At 36.6% G+C, this 21061-nt stretch overlaps 2 protein-coding genes across 2 annotated transcripts; one reads left to right on the plus strand and one right to left on the minus strand.

Annotated features, from left to right (window-relative positions):
- Positions 1-2422: 2422 nt before the first annotated feature.
- On the plus strand, positions 2423-19545 carry LOC132057654 (uncharacterized). The gene is given in 14 exon segments (XM_059450275.1): positions 2423-2586; positions 12357-12559; positions 12656-12726; positions 13663-13751; positions 13951-14001; positions 14144-14239; positions 14328-14431; positions 14976-15138; positions 16529-16603; positions 17072-17322; positions 17398-17467; positions 17580-17675; positions 18056-18134; positions 18329-19545. Coding segments are annotated over 14 exon segments (1503 nt in total). The 5' UTR covers positions 2423-2490; the 3' UTR covers positions 18388-19545.
- LOC132056521 (septum site-determining protein minD homolog, chloroplastic) lies at positions 19453-20722 on the minus strand. Its single transcript, XM_059448758.1, has one exon. The coding sequence runs from the start codon at positions 20720-20722 to the stop codon at positions 19721-19723; it is 1002 nt and encodes a 333-aa protein (XP_059304741.1). The 3' UTR covers positions 19453-19720.
- Between the last annotated feature and the right edge of the window lie 339 nt (positions 20723-21061).

Here is a 21061-nt window from a genome sequence, read left to right on the forward strand (position 1 = left end):
TCCGCCTTATGGGGCACACTTTTAGTTATGTCTTATGGGGCACACTTTTAGTTAAAGCATAACTAAAAGTTTACCTTGAAAAGTAAAAAAAAATAAAAAAAAATATATGCCTCAAGGGAAAGTCTGCCCCCATCAGCAGACTTTTGGTTAAACATAACTAAAATTCTGTCGGTGGGGACATAGCGAAATTTAAACTCTGCCTTGTGAATTTTTTTTAAATTTTTGACCAAGTGGGGGTTCGAACCTGGAACCCATGGGTTTTAGACGAAGGGCAAAATTTAAAGATTACAAATATGAGGGGCAAAATTTAAAGACCACCCCAAAAGAAGGGAATTGCCCTTTTGTTGTCTTTAAGACCCAAATTCTACCTGAAGGACTAAAGTTAAAGACCACCATTTTAACTTTTGAGGGATAAAAATTAAAGACCACCCCAGCGAAGGACAATCCTGCAAATAGCCCAATTTTCTTTGGGCGGCAGCTCATCATAGTTATTGACTTCCCACAGTTCCAAGAGTCCGGAACAAAAGTGACAAAAACCAAGTGAACCAAAATACCCCAACAAAAATAAAAGTTACAAAACTACCTTTAGCGCAGTAAAATACTGCGCTAAAGCAGTTCAAGGAGACGAAGCCGTTAACTGCTTTAGTGCAGTATTTTGCTACGCTAAAGATTTTTTTTTTTTTTTGTATAGCGCAGTAAAATCTTTGCGCTATAGCGAAAACTAAAAAAAAAAAATTGGTAAACTTTTTTTTTTTTTGCAACACTTAGTGTATTTTTTCATACTTTGACCAACGATTAGTCGTATGTCAAGACTCCGAAACGTCAATATTTTATATAGAACCTGATATTTTTTTTTTTTGCGTACAATAATATAGGCTCAATACATCAAGGATACGTAGACGTTCGGATCGTCATTTTAGGGGTTGAAAAGGTGCCCGAAGTAAGTTTCGTTTGAAAAAACTTAGTGTTTGACTGTAAGGTTATTTTAGTCAACTTTAAATGTCGAGAAAATTAGTCAGCTTTATTTTCGAAAATTGAAATCACAGAAGTGAAATTGACATTCTCAGCTACATTACCCCGGGATTTTTATGTTGAAATCTATTGCGTATCATCATATTATAAGTAAATAAAACTGAAAATTTTACGGCAATTTGGGGGAAAATTGAAATTGAATGGGATAAAAGGTGTTTTTCTAAAAATCGGCTCGGCCAAACCGCCTTGCGGCCGTTTATCCGCATAGATCTCGAAAAAATATGCAAGTTCAAAAAAAAATGCGTAAAACAGACGTCCGAGCATAAAGTTATGACCATCTAAAGTTTGACCACTTTACAATTAGTTTTTCTCCCTATATTTTTTAGAATTATATTTATATTCAAAATAAAGTTATGTCTTGATTAAAAAATAACACGCTTAAATCAAAACCTTAAAAAATAAGACACTTAAACCTAAAGTTTCCAAACAAAACTTACTTCGGGTACCTTTTTAACCTCTAAAACGACGATCCGAACGTTTGCGTATCCTTGATGTATTGCGCCTACATTATAGTACGCAGAAAAAAATATCAGGTTCTATATAAAATATTGACGTTTCGGAGTCTTGACACACGACTAATCGTTGGTCAAAGTATGAAAAAAACACTAAGTGTTGCAAAGAAAAGATTTATTAAAATAAGATGTTGCGATCTTTTTATGGAAAAAAAACACTAAGTGTTCCTTAAGTGTGTTATTTTTTAATGCGTAACTTTATTTTGAATATGTTGCCAAAAAAAAAAAAATCGCGTAAATCGGAGTCCGAGCGCAAAAAACCGCGTATATTCGAAATAAAGTTACGCTTTAAAAAATAACACACTTAAATCTAAACCCTAAAAATAAAAAACTTTAAGCTAATGACAACAAGTCTTCAAACAAAAATGGACGTCTATGTATATAGAACACTTAAACCTAAAGTTTACAAACAAAACTTACTTCGGGCACCTTTTCAACTCTTAAAATGACGATCCGAACGTTTACGTATCCTTGATGTATTGAGCCTACATTATTGTACGCGAGAAAAAATATCAGATTCTATATAAAATATTGACGTTTTGGAGTCTTGACACACGACTAATCATTGGTCAAAGTATGGAAAAAAACACTAAGTGTTGCAAAAAATAAAGTTGGCCAATTTTTTTTTTTTTGGTACTATTTCTATAACGCAGTATTTTACTGCGTTATAGAATTTTTTTTTTAACTGCTTCTATAATGTAGTAAATTAATGTGCTAAAGGTACTTTTGTCACTTTTTTTTTTTGTTAGGGTATTTTGGTTCAAAAAGTTTATTTTGAGGTCATTTTGGTTCCGGACTCCAGTTCCAGTAGTACAAAATTTGAATACTTCAATTTTCTTCTCTCTCTTCTTCTTCCCATTTTTTTTTGTTCTGACGAAATTTGAATTCTACACACAAACACTGACATTGATTTTGCTTTAAGCCGTGAATTGCCGCACCTTGAATAATGGTACCACCGGCAATAAAGTCACCGTTGAATTACTCAGCAAGAAATTACAGTTATTCTCAGGCAATTACTCTCACAAATGCTTCAGCTTGGCAAGTTAAATAATTAATGTTGGAACAACTTCCTTTGCTTTGAAATTCCCAGCAGTAATAATTAAGGAATGCGACAATGACGAAGTCATTGATACAAGCGAGAAGGAATGGATACACTTTGTCGGTGTTGCTTGGAGGTTGTGGCTTGTCTGCCTTGCCATACTTGCTCTCAAACGACTATTCTCTCTTACTCACACTATTTTATTTTTGGTGTCAAACTGTTTTTGCTAGTATAATTTTAATAAACACTTCATAAATGTTTGTAACTATAAAAAGTGGTAATGTTACTTGCTATGGAGTTTCAGAAATTTTTAGAAGATGGGTGCACTACTAAAAAAATGCAAATTTATCATTGAACCTCTTGATAAATAATGTAGCTTTCAACTAAGTGCACCACTGAGCCTTTTATAACATGGGTGTCAGAAAGTGGAGTACTAAATATATTTTAAAAATTATACACATAATATACAGAGTTTAATCGGGTGACGATGGGTTCACGTGACCCTTTTTTTACACATAAAATCGCTACTGAGTGATTATGAATTGAGACACAAAATTAAATGATTGTACTCTAAAACCCTGTCTTATTTTATTTTTTTTGGGACGGATGAAGGAACTTTTTCAATTTCATAAAATAGTTCGTGATACCTTGCTCAGCTCTTAAGGATGATTTTGTTTGGCTGCAGAAAAAAGAAATAATCTTGGCATAAAAATGCTCGTATCTAATACGGACAAAATTTGATTTGCAACATAAAACTGTGCGAAACAATGTGGTTTACGCATAACTAGTACAACACCCATTGCAATATGTAACTTTGCATGCAACATTTGGTTTCCCATATTAAATTTTGCATTACCATTACCAACTTAAATTTTGCCAGAACTTTTAAAAGCGTTTTATGTGGGATAGAATGTGAAAAAGACTATGTATTAAGTGCGAGAGGGGGGGGGGGTGAATTTTAATTTTTTTGTTCTTTAGAGAGTCGACTGTAAAGTAAATGCAAAAAGTAATTGACACACGATAGTTATATTGGTTCAGATTCAAGGTGAATCCTAGTCCAATCCCCCTTGGGTTGCAAGGGTGATCTCTGCAGCTCTTTAATGTGAATCTTGGTACAGAGAATTGGTTTGAATGGAGCTCCTATGTCTACACTCAACCTCTCGTATTTTTTCTATTACAAAGTCTCACCAACTGAAAATAACTCTCTCTTCTCTTTTTTTTTTGTTTACATAGCAACTCTTAATTGAATTACAATGCTTATGAAAAGTAGAGCAAAGACTATGTGAAGGTTGAGACAAAGTACAGTTGTGCGTCTGAATGAGCCAGTATTTATACATGAGGTGTGAAGTCGTCGTGACTCTTCTAAGCAGAAAAAGCAACCCAAGAGATTTGATCCTTGGAAAATAGGAAGATTAAGGATCCTTATTTTCCAAGAATAAAGCAAGAGCTTTGATGATGATTGATCTTTTCCTTGTGTCTTTGAACGGATTGATACTTGATTATCTCCCTTCCTTTAATATTTCCTTTTTTCTTGATTGATACTTGATTATCTCCTTCCTTTAACGTTCTCGTGATTTGTCTTCAACAGATTTCCTTTCCTTGTGCAATGGGTCTTGTGGTACTTGATTGCCAGTGATAGTTTCATTTTAATGACTTCTTCCTCATTAATGCAGATATCACGTTGGCTTAGTCTATCCATGGGATCATGGGCCGAACTGTTGCAGTGTGTTAATTGCTTGGGCCTTGAGTATTTTCCCTGCATAGTAACATAGGTTGTCATCATTAAATCTTAACATTAACAATCTCCCCCTTTTTGATGATAACAATTAATACTCAAGATAAAGTAGTCAACTTCCCTGGTACATTTGCTCTAGAGGGTTGTTGCTTCAGTCTGGAGGAAAACTCCCCCTGAATATTTGAATGGTTGACCTCGCTATTCTCCCCTTTTGGCATCAATAAAAAAAAACGGAACAAGAATAACAAAGAAATATAGCCCAGATTAAAAAGCAATAAAGGGGCTGCATAATGCAACACCACAAAACACAATCCACAATACTGAGCTTAGGCCCAGTTTCACGCACACATAGTGTCATGACAAAACAAGCAAACAAAACACATAAATTGTCTTAACAAAAAAATACGGCTAAGCCTCCTGCTTATTTTCCTCCTGCTGCTGCTCCGCAAAGAGTCGAAGAAAATAAGCCAAGGTGTTGACTATGGCATCATTAAGAGCATCCAAGGTTCCTGTCAGCTTGTTGGGAAAGGCATCCACACTAGCCTGGAGCTTAGTAGACAGCTTTACAGCTTTCTTGACAATCTGATCAAGCTTCACCCTAACACGAGCAATATCAGCACCTGTTTCCTTAGTAGAGTCCCTGACGCGTTCCATGTTATATAAAGTGGACGCCATTAAGTCTTTCATGGATTTAAGTTGAGCATTCATAGCATCCAATTTGACAAGCACTTCAGGAGACACATCTATAGGAGGGGGTGACTGAGAGGTGGAGGGCTTTGTTTTATCTTTAGGGGGGAGGGGGGCATCATCAACAGAGTCTTTAGGAACCCAAAAGTCATTAACAAGAACATATCCCATGCTACAGAAAGCTCTAGAGTTGTAACATTGTTTGACCAGAATGCTGGGATAGTCACTGAGATTGATATGATGGGCTTCAAGAATATGAGTTATAAGCATACCATAGAGTAGACTGGTTGGATTATCAGCACATTCAATCATGTAGTTAAGGATGACAGCAGATAATTTCACTTTCTTTTTAGTCAAAAGACAATATGCAAGAATAGCATCACGTTGAGTAACAGTAGAAAAAGAGCCTACGTGAGGAAGAAGGGTGGTGGAGACAATGTGGGCTAAGACACGGGCTTCAAAGGTGATGTCAAACGGGCTAAGATGACTAGGAATGGTAGGGGAACCAGATAGGGTTTGCTTAACTTGGTCATAGGAAACATCAAGGGATTCAGGCTAATTGGTTTTGGGAAGATCAAAGAAGCCTAAACAATAACAGTCTAAAATAGAATCCAACACATCACAGTCAAGCACAATGCGAGTACCAAGAACAAGGGTTTCAATTTCATTAGGTTTAGATGACTTGAGATGAGAAAAATAAGCGAATAGGGGTTTCATAGACACGGGTGGGGTTTTGAAAAATTATTGTCCAGCCTTGAAATTCAAAAAGGGGCTTTACCTTGCAAGAGAGTGTTTGCATGTAGTCAAGATCAACACTACGACCAGAAACCACCGATTTCTCTTTGAGAGCGACGAACAAGTCACGGTTAGAAGTGTCCCAAAAGTGTTCCTTAAGCCCAAGAGGAGTTTCGGGGTCAAACTTCAGTTTCTTAGAGGATTACGCAAGTATCAACATCGAGAGAACATTTACCTTTACTTTTAGAGAGAAATGACGCAGTGGCTTCAGAAGAAGACGAATGAGTAGAGATATCGGAATCCACATGAACAGGGGAGGTGGATTTACCGTTACTTTTGATCCTAGAGCTTTGGCAAGTGGAAGTGGGCGCAGCTTTCTGTTGTTTGGCCATGAAGGAAGAGAGTGAAGAGACAAGGAAGATGAAGAAGAAAAGAGAGGATACGAGAAGTATATAGAAGAACCTTGGGATTGTGAACCGGCGTTAGGAAAAAGAACAGATGGGATGGAAGGTGAACGGGTGGTCTGCAAAGTGATTATGACGGGTGCGTTGTAAATATGGAAAATGAGATAAATGGAAAGGTCACAAACACATAAAATCACGCAAAAGATTTGAACTTTATTTTTTATTTTTTTAAAACAAAACAAAACAACATACTAAATAGCAGAATTATACAGTAACAGGATTTTCAACTAGGCCAATTAAGGTTCTTAGGTAACAAAAACGGTCTTCTAAGAGAGGTTTTGTAAAAATGTCAGCAAGTTGACTATCAGTGCTAACAAAGCTAATTTCTATATCTCTTTTTGACACGTGATCTCTAATGAAATGATGCTTAATGTCAATATACTTGGCTCTAGAGTGATATACAATATTCTTAAAAAGACATATAGCACTAGAATTATCACAGAAAAGGCGAATAGGTATAGAGAAAATATCATAATCAATCAATTGATGATACATCCAAATTACTTGAGCACAGCATTGACCAATTGCGATGTATTTAGCCTCAGTAGTTGACAAGGAGACTGATCCTTATTTCTTACTGTGCCAGGAAATTAAAGATTTTCCTAGAAATTGACAAGAACCACTTGTACTTTTGCGATCATCCTTATCACCTGCAAAATCAGCATCTGAGAACCCTTCAAGTTGAAAAGAGTTAGTGCTTGGGTACCATAATCCATAATTTGAAGTTCCAGCTAGGTATCTTATAATCCTTTTTACAGCAGTAAGATGAGATTCTTTGGAGCGGCCTGAAATCTATCACACTTACACATACTAAACATGATATCTGGTCGACTAGCAGTGAGATATAGTAGTGAACCAATCATCCCTCGATATTTGGTTTGATCGACGGGTTTACCTGTCTCTTCTTTATCAAGATTGCATGTAGAACTCATTGGAGTCCCTAATGCTTTTGCTTCCATCATTCCAAATTTTTGAATAAGTTCCTTGGTGTACTTAGTTTGGCAGATGAAGATTCCCTTTTCAGATTGAACAATTTGGAGACCCAGAAAGAAAGTCAACTCGCCCATCATACTAATTTCAAACTCACTTTGTATAAGATCAGAAAATTCCTTGCACAAAGATGGGTTAGAACTTCCAAATACAATATCATCAACATAAATTTGAATAATGAGATTTCCTGAGGGAGTTATTTCTATAAAAAGGGTGGTATCTATTTTACCTCGGGAAAAATCATGATTCACTAGAAAAGAACTTAATCTATCGTACCAGGCTCTAGGAGCTTGTTTAAGACCGTAAAGAGGTTTTTAAAGTTTAAAAATAGGATAGGGTAGTTTAGGATCTTCAAAACTAGGTGGTTGTTTGACATAAACTTCTTCGTCAATAAAACCATTTAGAAAAGCACTTTTGACGTCCATTTGAAAAAGTTTGAATCTTTTAAAAGATGAATATGCAGGTAAGATGCGGATTGATTCTAACCGTGCTACAGGAGCAAAAGTTTCATCGTAGTCGACTCCTTCTTGTTGTGAGTAACCTTGTGCGACTAGTCGAGCTTTGTTTCGTACAACTTCTCCTGCTTTGTTCAGCTTATTGCAAAAAACCCATTTGGTACCAATCACTGAAATATTTTCAGGTTTAGGAACTAATTTCCATACTTTATTCTTTGATAATTGATCCGGTTCCTCCTGCATAGCTTTGACCCAATGTTCATCTTTAAGTCTTTGCGTCAATCTTCTTTGGTTCTAATTGCGATATGAGAGCAATATTTGTATTTTTCTTGCTTGATGCTCTAGTCTTCATTCCTTCATGAATGTCCCCTATGACAAACTTCTTTGGATAGTCAGGCTCACTTCTCCATTCATTTGGAACAGGTTCAAGGGCCACATTAGTCGATTTTACTGGAGTAGTCGATTGTGTTTTATCATTTTATATAGCAAGTGAGGGAGCCGCAGGGGATTTCCTTTCTTCATCATCTGCATTATTACCTTCCTCGACCAACCGATTAGTATCATCAAATATAACATAAATAGATTCTTCAATTGATAATGTACATTTATTATAAACTCTATATGATCTACTAGTGTGAAAATATCCAAGAAAGATACCTTCATCGCTTCGAGGATCAAATTTTCCGATGTTATCTTTACTATTGTTATGAACAAAACACTTGCATCCGAAAGGGTGAAAGTAGTTGATGTTTGGTTTCTTTCCATTCCAGAGTTCATAGGGAGTTCTTTTTAGAATGGGCCTAATTAGACACCGGTTAAGAACATGACATGCTGTGCTTATAGCGTCAGCCCAAAAGTGGTGTGGTAAGTTGTGTTCTACAATCATGGTTCTTGCCATATCTTGTAGAGTTCTGTTCTTTCGTTCAACAACACCATTTTGCTGAGGAGATCTTGGTGAAGAGAAATTGTGAGTATAGCCTTGTTCATTGCAAAAATCCTCAAATGCCTTATTTTCAAATTTTCCTCCATGATCACTTCTAATGGAAGTGATGTAGTAACCTTTTTCACGCTGTATTTTCTCACAGAAAAACTTAAAATTTTTTAGAGTATCATCTTTGTGAGCAAGAAATATAACCCAAGTGAAACGAGAATAATCATCAACAATAACAAAGACATACCTTTTTCCTCTAATACTGGCAGTTCTAGTAGGACCAACAAGGTCCATATGAAGTGCCTGCAAAGGTTTAGAAGTAGACACTATATCTTTTGAATTAAAGGAATTTCTAGTTTGCTTACCTTTTTGACAAGCATCACAGATGTGATCTTTTGTGTAGTTCAACTTAGGCAGTCCTAGTACCAAGCCATGTCTAGCCAATTTTTCAACTAATCTCATGCTGGCATGCCCTAGTTTCTTGTGCCATATCCAAGGATCTTCTCCCATAAAGGCTAGACATATATGTCCTACTGGATTCTTCACAGAATCTAGTACATATACATTTTTGTTCCTGCTTCCAGGAAGAATTTCTTTACCCTTGGGGTCTTCAATGATGTATCCTGTTTTCTTAAATCTTACCTCAAGATTTGAATCACATAATTGACTAATGCTCAAGAGATTATACTTGAGTCCCTTCATAAGATAAACATTAGTAATATCACAAGAGTTATTAAATGCTATAGTACTAACTCCAATAACAGTTCCTGTGGAATTATCTACAAAGGTTACCAATCCTCCATCATATTCAGCGACTGATTTAAACAAGTTTTTATCGCCTGTCATGTGACTGGAACACGCACTATCGAGATACCATTTACTTTTGGATTTCTTAGTGTGGTGTTCCTGCAAAAACATGTAATTACTTTCTTTTAGGTACCCAAGCATGCTTGGGTCCTTGAGGATTAGCTTGAAACATATTCTTAGGTCTCCATTCCCATCCAGAGGTTTGAGAGTTGCGAAATTTGCATTGATAGTATTTATGACTAGTTTTACCGCAACAAAAACATGTAAAAGAGAATGGTTCTTTGGTGACATATTGATTAGACGATTTAGACATAATGGAGAGATTTGCTTCAGACTTCCTGTCAGTTGACTTGCGAGATTTAGTCGACTGATCTGTCTCTTCAAGATATCTCGACTTTTCACTATTATAAGAATAATCACTCATAGGTTTCTTCCCAGTTGATTTGCGATTGTGAATCGACTGATTAGACCTTACAGAACTGTGACTGGTGGATTTACGCAGACTATTTATTTGTAGTTACAAATCACAGATTTCTTTTTAAAGAAGATCCTTTTCAATATCACAAATTTGTAATTTTATATCCCAGTCTTTCTTTTCTTTTTGCAGTTTTCTAAATTCATCAAAAACTCTATTCAAATCCTCAAGGGTTTGATCTAAGAGTTCTTGTGTTTCATTACATTTAGCGCAGAAATAAGGTCTTACCTCGCTGGTTTCTCCAATTACCATGAAGCAAATATTTTCCACATCATCTTCATTTTCTGAGATTTCATCTTCGCTCCGGCTACTAAATGCTCTTTGTTTTTGATAGTTCCTGGAGGGTTTCCTTCTTGATTCTGAGCACTCAGAGGCAATATGACCATACTTTCCACATTCATAACATTTCCCATCATTTTTCTGTAGATTAGTAGAACTTTTTCCTTTTTGAGAGTTTGAACTTGTTCTTCGATTATTTCTTGATCTCCTCATTGCTTCCACTACAGATCTGGAGATCAGTGCAACTTCATCTTCCTTGAAATCATCATCATCACTTTCAACTATCTGAGTTTTGAATGCAACCACTTTCTTCTTCTCTTCCTTTTGGTGCCTGTCGATGTGATTCTTCTCAAAGGTCATGAGATTTCCTCTGAGGTCATCATAAGTCATTTTATCAAGTTTTCCATCTTCCAAAACAATAGCTTTGGTTTCCCATGATTTTGGAAGAGATCTGACAAATTTTCTTACTTGTTGAGCATTGGAATACACAACACCAAGAGATTTTAACTCACAGATTATTTTGCTGAATCTGGAAAACATTGATTCAATGTTTTCATCTTCCTTCATCATAAAATTTTCATAATCATGGTGAAGAGCATCAATTTTGTTTTCTCGAACTGTGGATGTGCCTTCATAGGTTACTTCCAATTTGTCCCACATTTCCTTTGCAGTCTCACAATTTGATATTTTGCTATACTCTTCTCCACTGACTGCATAGTATAGCAAAGATATAGCTCTGGCGTTTGTAGCAATGACTTCTTGTTGTTCCTTAGTCAAATCAAACGACACTTCATCAAGTTTCTCTTTATCATCTTTTGCTTCACTGTAGGGAATAGGTTTTGGTCCCTTCTTTATTACAACCCATGCTTGGTAATCAGTTGACATGACAAAGATTTTGAATCTCTCCTTCCAGTGTGCATAGTGCTCACCAGCAAAGTAGGGAGGTCTAGTAGTGGAATGTCCATCTTGCAGTATTGCTCCAGGGATATGATATCCAGCCATTTGATCTTTTCCTCAAGTGTTGTTAAGCAACTAAGATTGAGTCCAGGCTCTGATACCAATTGAAAGTGCAAGAGAGGAGGTGAATTGTAATTTTTTTGTTCTTTGGATAGTCGACTATGTAGAACACCTAGTCGACTACGATAAATATAACTGTAAAGTAAATGCAAAAAGTAATTGACACACGATAGTTATATTGGTTCAGATTCAAGGTGAATCCTAGTCCAGTCCCCTTGGGTTGCAAGGGTGATCTCTGCAGCTCTTTAATGTGAATCTTGGGACAGAGAATTGGTTTGAATGGAGCTCCTATGTCTACACTCAACCTCTCGTATTTTTTCTATTACAAAGTCTCACCAACTGAAAATAACTCTCTCTTCTCTTTTTTTTTTTTTTTTTTTTGTTTACATAGCAACACTTAATTGAATTACAATGCTTATGAAAAGTAGAGCAAAGACTATGTGAAGGTTGAGACAAAGTACAGTTGTGCGTCTGAATGAGCCAGTATTTATACATGAGGTGTGAAGTCGTCATGACTCTTCTAAGCAGAGAAAGCAACCCAAGAGTTTTGATCCTCGGAAAATAGGAAGATTGAGGATCCTTATTTTCCAAGAATAAAGCAAGAGCTTTGATGATGATTGATCTTTTCCTTGTGTCTTTGAACGGATTGATACTTGATTATCTCCCTTCCTTTAATATTTCCTTGTTTTCTTTGATTGATACTTGATTATCTCCTTCCTTTAACGTTCTCGTGATTTGCCTTCAACTGATTTCCTTTCCTTGTGCAATGGGTCTCGTGGTACTTGATTGCCAGTGATAGTTTCCTTTTAATGACTTCTTCCTCATTAATGCAGATATCACGTTGGCTTAGTCTATCCATGGGATCATGGGCCGAACTGTTGCAGTGTGTTAATTGCTTGGGCCTTGAGTATTTTCCCAGCATAGTAACATAGCTTGTCATCATTAAAATCTTAACATTAACAGTAAATAATCCAAGCTTGTAATATTATCCATTGAATAACAACTGCATAACTCCTACATATAACAATTTATGTATCTTAATCTTTGCATGCTAATACGTGAGTAACACGACCCATTATTATTTGGACAATTGAATTAGTGAGTGGTAGTTAGTTTTATATCATTATTTTTCTTTGTTTCTTCTGTTTTCGTCTAATGCTTTGGTAGGTAAATTGAACTAAATTTGAACATGCAATAGGGTTATGAGGTCAGTGGTTCTGATATGATATGGAAAGATGCTATGGAAGCATTGAAAGAAGCCGGTGCCCAACTGTATATAGGCCATTCTTAGCTCAATCTGAGAAAGTATAATGGTTCAGTGCCTGATGCCCTTGTTATGTCGAGTGCGATTCCTGGAGGCAATGTGGAGATTTTACAAGCCGAGTCTGTTGGGGAACCTGTGTGAGAACAGTAATCTTTTTTTATTTATTTACTGAATTTCTGTTACCCAAGTTAGACCTGGACTCAGATGGTATACATGGTATTCTGTTCTTGTAGGTACAAGCGAGGAACTTGGTTGGGCAGGATCACTGAAAGCTACAACCTCATTGCTGTCAGTGGTAGCCATGGTAATCTTATTTCTTTTGTGTTTGCTGAGATACTGTCAAACGTGACAAATCTTTTCAATGTCGAAGCATTGCTAAATATGGACAGGGTTCTGAGATCTTGATAAGACTCAATATATGCTTATATATACATGGAAGCCTGAAATATGAAGAAAGTTTCCTGAGGTGTGATATCATTTGTGTAAGCCATTTCTCTTGGGTGGATCTGTTGTTTGAAAAACATGTACATTTGTAATTCTGTTCAATGTCAATGTCATTATTTACCAAACTGGCCGTTTTATGAGATCTTGACTAAAAGTGCCATGTAATCTTGTATTTCCCAGGAAGCTAAAATATGAGGAACTTCACTATCTCGCTTGTAGTACAAACCATTTCGGTTGTGCTAATTAGCTCTGCTAAAAACTCTTCTGCTTTGTGGGGTTAGCTATTTGATCTGTGGATACACTTCTTGGAGGAATGTGTATCTGCGCTGATTTTTATGCTTACTCAAGTGTCTTGCACTAACATAGGTGTTAAGAAGGATTCAAGGCATAGGGTATTCGAAAGGGAGAAGACAAGGGTTAGGCAACATTTGAGAGGAGAGTTTCAGGCTTCCAATACTGTAGGTTATTAAAATCTGGAATTCATGTCTGCTCTCTATATTATGCTATAAGCAAAAAGATGTTACTAATGAACCATTATGTTATTAGCAAAAACATATACGATTAATGGGTAAAACTCATGTTATGAATGCATGGGTAGAACTTTTCAGGCCTGATAAGATGTTTGGCTTGTATGACATCTATCAGCTGAGACTGATTCTTGAAGGTCTTTGGATATTTTCTGTTATTAGTTAGGTAACCTGAATTAGTTTGGCTTAATTTGACCTACTTGTGTTTCAGCCTCTTTTACCATCAAAATTCACTTCTCCTGCTTTCTGTTGATTTTTGACCAATACAGGGAAGAGTACCACAGCTATTATGCTTGCTTATTTCTTAAATGCAATGGGGGATGATTTTACAGCTGTAATTGGGGCTTGGGTACCACAGGTAGCCTCACTCTGCATCTTCCTCTAAGAAGTGATTTGTATTACTCTGCATTCTGTAAGAAGTTTCTCTGGATGTGTACATTGGGAGTTTGTCAATAGGCTTGCGGATCGATTTTTATTCACATTAGAGCACTTGTATCCCACTGTGAGTTTTTTCATTTACGCACAAAACTTACATTTGACATAACTGCCTTCCGCAGCTTGTTGCAAGAAACATTGTCTGTGGAACTGGTTGCAACTTTGGATTGGAGGTATCCAATCCTCTCACACATCTTTTCTTGTATCTGGTTATCTGCATGAGTTGAGTTGATTTTGTTTGTGAAATCTTAAGAGAATCATAATCACTGTAGTTTGTTGTTCCTGTAAGTCTAATATCTGTGCTTCTTAATGTAGGCTGATGAATATGACTGTTGCTTCCTTGGAGTAAAACCTCAAATAGCTGTGGTAACAAATATAGATTGGGAACATGTAGACATGTTTCAAGACGAGGTTGGTGATTCACTGCTTGTAGTGTTTGCCATGTATACTAAATTTGTTTATTGGGTCTCTGGAAATCATTAGATTGTTTCAATCTCAGGCAGCAGTTAAAACTATTTTCGGGAAGTTCATTGGACAGATAAGGGTTGGAGGACATTTCATTTTATGTGGTGATACATATATATTGCTAAATTTCCTTCCAAGGTCGATATATTTCATGGATTGAGTGGATTTAGCATCAAATTTTCTTGCTCAAACAGAAACTTGTTGAAGATTTCACAAACAATTTTGCTCACTTTTCATAGGAAACATCTCCTCAAGGAGAACAATCACATGTGCCGTATTCTTTTTACTACATGAAATACTCAGCTATTGCATCTTTGTTGGTCTTTACCCTTTATTCCTTTAGAACACTATCCGAAGATATTATTCACGTACTATGCAGAGTTCACTGACTACAGTTCTAATAGAATCATATGTCTCAACCAACTTGCGGATGCTGCATCTATGAGGATATGGAACAATAATCCATTACCGGAATTGTGAACTTATTATGTTTGTCCTCTGATACATTGATCGTACTTTTACTGAAGGTCCCATTTATGTTTCATAAACTATCATTTGGTGGCTTATGTTATCTTTAGTTATAGGCCACACAAATTGATCTCATTCTGAGGCTAACGAAGGAAATATTGAATTTTCATGTCTAATGTAGTTACGAACAATGATTTTCTGATTGGATTTACAGTCCGGGTGCACGTTCTTTGGTCAACAAAACGGGCGCAGGCTCTGCTCTTTCAGTTCTTCGCAATGATGCATTCCAGTTTTCAACATTTGGAATTTCTAGTTGTAACGATTGGCATGCCTTATCTATATCCCTAAACTTGTGTGGAGGTAGTGACTATCAGCTGGTAAGTACATTTGTTCTTTAAAAGATATAGCTCTAGGTAAAATGTACTAGTTTATGTAAAACTGAAATAAGTTCATTAGTTTCTTAGAAATATTATTCAAGAATAGCATACAGGGAAATTGTAGGTAGCTTATTCCTAAGAAAGTGATACGCTTTGCTAATTCTGCACGTGCTTTGTACTTCAGTTGGCAACTCTATGCTGCATGATCCATAAATTCACTTGTCAAGAAAGTGTAAGAACAACTTAATAGAAGCTCAACGTAAGGTAAATATCATTACGTAAGTCTTCCTCTACAAATCTGCAGATTATTTTCTCCAGAGTCCAATTCAAAACAATTTCTTCCGAAGACCCCACCTGTGGGATTACACTAGGTTGTTGTTGTTGTTGTTGTTGTTGTTTCTTCCAAGGACTATGAAAGAATGCAACAACTAACAAATAAAGTGAACATTTGGGAAGTAATCTCCTCATTTGCTCCTTCCATCCCGAAATAACCAATGCACTTTGGAATACTAGGAAGTAGGATCAAAGAGAAATTTTTGACTTTCCAACCAAATACCAAGCACCGGAAAATATTTTCGGAAAAAAACAGAAAACAACACATGCTTTCACTCATTACCAAGTGCACTCTTAAGATTAGAAAAAGACATTGTATATTCAGTTGTGAACTAGAACTTCTTAAATTAAAATTTTCAGTCATAAGGTTTTTGATGACGAGACCTGGAGATATCATACGTGAGAATGCTGACATGAGTAACGAAAAATCTTGTGAAAAACCCAATCGCCTGCCGGGGAGTGGGGATAGTGACTACCTAATAAGACAGTTTTTATTTGGACTAAGGGATCAGATAACTTAGAAAGAACAAAAAGCAAAATTGGATCAAAGAAACATGAAGTATACCAGGTTCTAAAATTCTTTTTGATTATGCATCTCACGTGACTCAATAGGAGTGATTGACCTATTCCACATCTTGAATTTTGCAGCACTGTCATATCAATTGAAAGACTAATTATTCTTACTCCATCTGATTTGGGTGATTCAGATTTCCATGCAGGTTAAAGAATATATTTTGACAGGTTAAAGAATATATTTTGACATGGCTATTACCAACAAATAGGTTTTTGGTCTTTTGAAAAAAATTCGTTATATAGGAAATTTGTCAATACTAACTTTATATTCCTGTTAGTGAATTTGAGGCTTTGCAACTTCTCTATGGTGTACAGTATTCTTGCAGATAAATGCAAAAATATAATGCCATGGAGAATTTTTTTTTTTTTGGTTGCTATTTTCTGTTTATACCTACTCCCTGCAGTTATTTGATGTTACTGGCATATGGAATACCTCATACTTGTGCATGGATTGCAGTCTAAAGATATTCTTTCTTTATTCCAGTTCCACAAGGGACTACATACTGAGGACATCAGCCTACAAATGCCGGGAATCCACAATGTTCTTAATTCATTAGCAGTAAGTAAACATTTAAAAGTTATTTATAGATTCTAGAGCTCAGGGGAAGGTTTGGAACCCTAGTAGCAGAATGGAATCAGTTTACCGGGCTGACTTCCATGCCAACACGAGTAGTTTAACTCATCACTACCTCATAAGGGCGTTGAGAATTGTTTTTGCTTTTTTGTTTTTTATCAGTGTAAGTAAACATTTAAAAGTAGCAGAACTATTTTATGTTTCTCTGATCTTTACTCAAATATTGTTGGCTGTAAACGATGTCAGTACAGCTAATCAATTTTGACTTGTTTATACATCAATGGGTCCCAAAATTGGAAAATGATTTGTTGGCTGCTTGTAATTATATCTTAGTTTAGGCATCTATATTTAGAGAAAGCATGTTTTAGCTTGCAAGGCTGTTTCATTCTTCCACTGCAAGTAAAGTCAATATTTGCTGAGTTCCGTTGCTGCTTTGGATATTCCAACCTGCAGGTCATTGCAACAATCAGTGCTCTTTCCGCGGATCAGAAAAAGTTTCTTAGTTCCATTGTTTCTTTGCAGCTACACAAGCAAAATTTTAGAGGTGTTTCTAGACGTTTTGAGAGGATAGGTACAGTACGTGGGTGCCATATCTCCGATGACTATGCTCACCATCCCACTGAGATTCGTGCTGTTCTTCAAGCAGCACGCCAGAGTTTTCCATATCAAGAACTTATAGTAATATTTCAACCTCATACATACAGGTATGTACCTGAAAGCATTCTCCTTCCATATTACAGTTACATTGATTGCAAAATGCTTGAAATTTTAATTTGCAGTCGTCTAGCAGCATTGAAAGATGACTTTGCTATTGCATTCACTAATGCGGATAGAGTTGTGGTTACAGAGGTATAGTCCCATTTTAAATTCTGATGTAAAAACTGCTAATGTGTTAACGCATTTATTTCCCCCATTTTTCTTCTCTTGTCAAAGGAGATGTAATATTTGTTTCTGTTGCTAGATTTATGCAGCTAGAGAAACAAATATGTGGAAGATCAGTGGAAGCGATCTTGCAATATCTATAGTTGGTCCACCATCTGAGTTTATCCCTTCCCTGGTATGTTGGAACTCACTGCAGCTAAGAAAAATTCCTCGCGGTTGTAAATGTTGTAGTTACCTGGAATTTTGTTGTGCTTTCCTTACAATTGTTTTGAATATGAGAATAATGCAGTCTAATTTCACGAAGTACTGAGTTCCTATTCTTATGTCTAATGAACAAATTGGAAAATTCTTTTCGTGATGGTCGGAGACGGATGGAAGCTTCTCTTTCTCTAGATAACCCTATTTATTGCCAATGCTCTAAGAATATCACATCCATTACAGTACTGCACTAGTCAACTTGAATGGTCAGTGGGAGCTTATGTTTCATCTTGGCTAACCCTTTTTTTTTTCTTGCTCTTTTTCTTTTTCCCTTGTCTATGGTGTTTAACTTCCCAGATACAAGTGCTGGAAATGCTGGTTGTTCAGATATCCAAGGATCCGGATCATGAAACTGTCATCTTGACCTTAGGGGCAGGTAAACATTCTGCTTTCCCTGACTCTGAAATCTCGTGTATGACATTAGTCTTTTGTCTACGGAGATCATTCTTCACAGAGATGGAAAAAAAGTAAGAAAGAAAAACAAAGAAAGGAATATCAATGGGAAAAAAAAAAGATGCATGAATCTTAGGCTCATTATTTATGAGATCTGATTTTGACATCTTTTTTTAGGAGATGTAACTTCAGTTGGTCGTAAACTACTAATTGAATTGCAGCAGAGACTGCTATAGTTTACTGCTTTCACGAGACCGGCAGCAAGCATTTCCGTTTCTGGACAGGAAGATGTTTATAGTCTTCACATATAATTGGCTAAAATTAAAGCCGAGGGTGCTAGCACTGTGCACATTCATCCACGCTAAATTCAGATGGTGCCATGCCCGACCTCATAATAGAGGATCTCAACACGCAGATATGATGATGATGACATTCAACTGCTTGAGATTGTCTGCATCCATTGACTGCTTTCCCTACTGCAGCAAACGCACCATTTCACTAGGAACACACCCATTGGTATAAAAGTGATGGAGTAAGAAAGCACCACATTGCACCCCCGATAGTAATTCTGGGGCCCTTTCGGCTCTCACCTCCCAGCATCACTGATCATCTTGATTATTGAGTATTTATGTTGGCAACAGTACATTTCCAACCTTTATGACCACCTCCTTAACTTAGCAATCATGTGGATTGTGGAAGGAGATAGGAGAGCTTTTGAAAGGTTAGAGAACGACTATGTATCTTTGAAGAATATACTCCCATTCCTATTTTCTTGTGCATCCATGAACTTCCAGTTGGTATAGAAGATAGTGCTTAGTTTGTAGAGAATCAATCATATTGTGTTGTAGATTATCTTAGTTTGTAGAGAATCAATCATATTGTGTTGTAGATTATCTACTTTTTGATATACTGTTTGTATATGGGAGATTTTCTCATTATTAATAAATTTATGTACTTAAAAAAAATGATCACCTTCTTGGCTTCTTTTTGTGGAGAAGCAGGAGCTATTTCATTATGTACATACAGCATATACAATATTACTGTACAGTGTAATCAATTCAGTTCAATGCTTATGGAAGTCCAACCAGGTTCCGTCCGAGTGAAAGAGGCTGCATATTTTTCTCATTAACACAGATATCTAAATTAAACACTGTTGAGGGAGTCTTACACAAATCTACTTGTCTTTTGAGCACTGACTCGAGCGAAATTTCTTAGAGCGTGCATAGCAAGCAATAAGGACAGAAGTGGAGATCACAGGTTGAACAAACTGAGAGCAGCCAAATACAGTCACTCAGATTAGATTGATGGAGGAAAAAAATAATCATATTTCGTGCAACGCGCATGATACAGTTTTCAGCTCAAATCCAACAAAAACAAAAGTGCACATTTCTAAAAATTGCACTAATCTTCAACTATCCTACAAACAGAATCCTGAAATAGTCACAATGGAAGAATGCAAACCGTAACTCTACTATACACAGCTTTCTTGTTCCAGAGGACCTTCCAGAAAACAGAATCAAACAATTACAGAAAACAATAATTAAAGCATAGAAGAAGATCACCATTATGCTACCTTCCGAAAAACGAGAAAAACCCTCGTTTCTTTGGCTCCTCCTCCAACATTACAGTCTCCATACTATCTTGCTCAACCAACCTCCAAGCTGCTTGTTCAAATGCAAGACCTGCCAAAGCTGGTGGCTTGTTCAACACAAGTGGATAACCTCTATTAGTACTTCTAATAACTTCGGAATCCTCAGGTATTACTCCCAACAATGGAAGCCCCAACATTTCTTGCACATCCAATACAGACATCATATCTTCCCCTTTAATCATATCCGTTCGAACCCTATTCACCATCATCTTAATATCCCTAATTCCATCACATTCCAACAACCCCGTCACTCTATCAGCATCCCTTAAGCTCGTAATATCCGGTGTTGTCACTAACACAGCCTCATTCGCCGGAGTTATAGCCGTTATAAACCCAGCATCAATGCCAGCTGGACAATCAATAATTATAAAATCAGGCACACCTTCATCGCGAGCTTTTAAAGCATCAACTAACCAAACCAATGCTTTCCCACCAAACCCCATTGGCAATTTAGATCTAGGTTTAGAAATACAAAGCAACTCGAAATTAGACCAACGTTTATCACGTACAAGAGCCTGATCAAGTCTACAATCCCCATTTAAAACCTCGACAACGGTGTAATTAACCCGGTTTTCGAGGCCCAATAAGAGGTCAAGATTGCGAAGACCAACATCGCAGTCAATAGCGACGACTGAGAACCCTAGACGGGCTAAGGAGAGACCGATATTTGCGGTGGTTGTTGTCTTACCGACGCCGCCTTTGCCGGAGGTAATAACGACGACTCTTGGGGTGTTTCCTGCGAGTTGAGGTTTGCGGCTGTATTGGAGGATTGAATGGATGGAAGGGTAGAAGTTTCTAGAAGGTTTGGAGGAGGGGGGAATGGGTTTTAGGGTTTTGGGAGATAAGGGATTGGGAGGGGTAAATGAGGAAGAGTAGAGAGAGGAGGGTTTAGGGTTGGAGAGTGGTCGGAGAGATAACATTTTCTTTTGTGTAGAACAAAATGCTGTATTTTGTTGGGTGAATGAGAAGAAACTTCACAACAAGAACATGTTAGCAGAAAGGGCAACACGACGGCACTGGGAGTGGCAATGAGGTGAAGAGAGAAGAAGGTAAAATATCTTCCTCTTCTTTTTTTTTTCCTTTTTTGGTTATTTGTTGTTTTTATTTTTAAATAAGACAAATATATTTCTCTAGCAAATACTTTTATTATAAGGTTGTTGAATTTTGAGATTGAAATAATTTCAATTATTAATTAGGAGTGAAAATGAACAATTAAAGAAGTAAGTTTGGATTTCTAGCTATAGCAATGACTAGGAACA

Source organism: Lycium ferocissimum, chromosome 5 (assembly GCF_029784015.1).
Source record: "Lycium ferocissimum isolate CSIRO_LF1 chromosome 5, AGI_CSIRO_Lferr_CH_V1, whole genome shotgun sequence".
Lineage (NCBI taxonomy): Eukaryota > Viridiplantae > Streptophyta > Magnoliopsida > Solanales > Solanaceae > Lycium > Lycium ferocissimum.

Coding starts and splice junctions, on each gene's coding strand:
- LOC132056521 (XM_059448758.1), bottom strand. CDS start 20,722: ATGTTATCTCTCCGACCACTCTCCAACCCTAAACCCTCCTCTCTCTAC.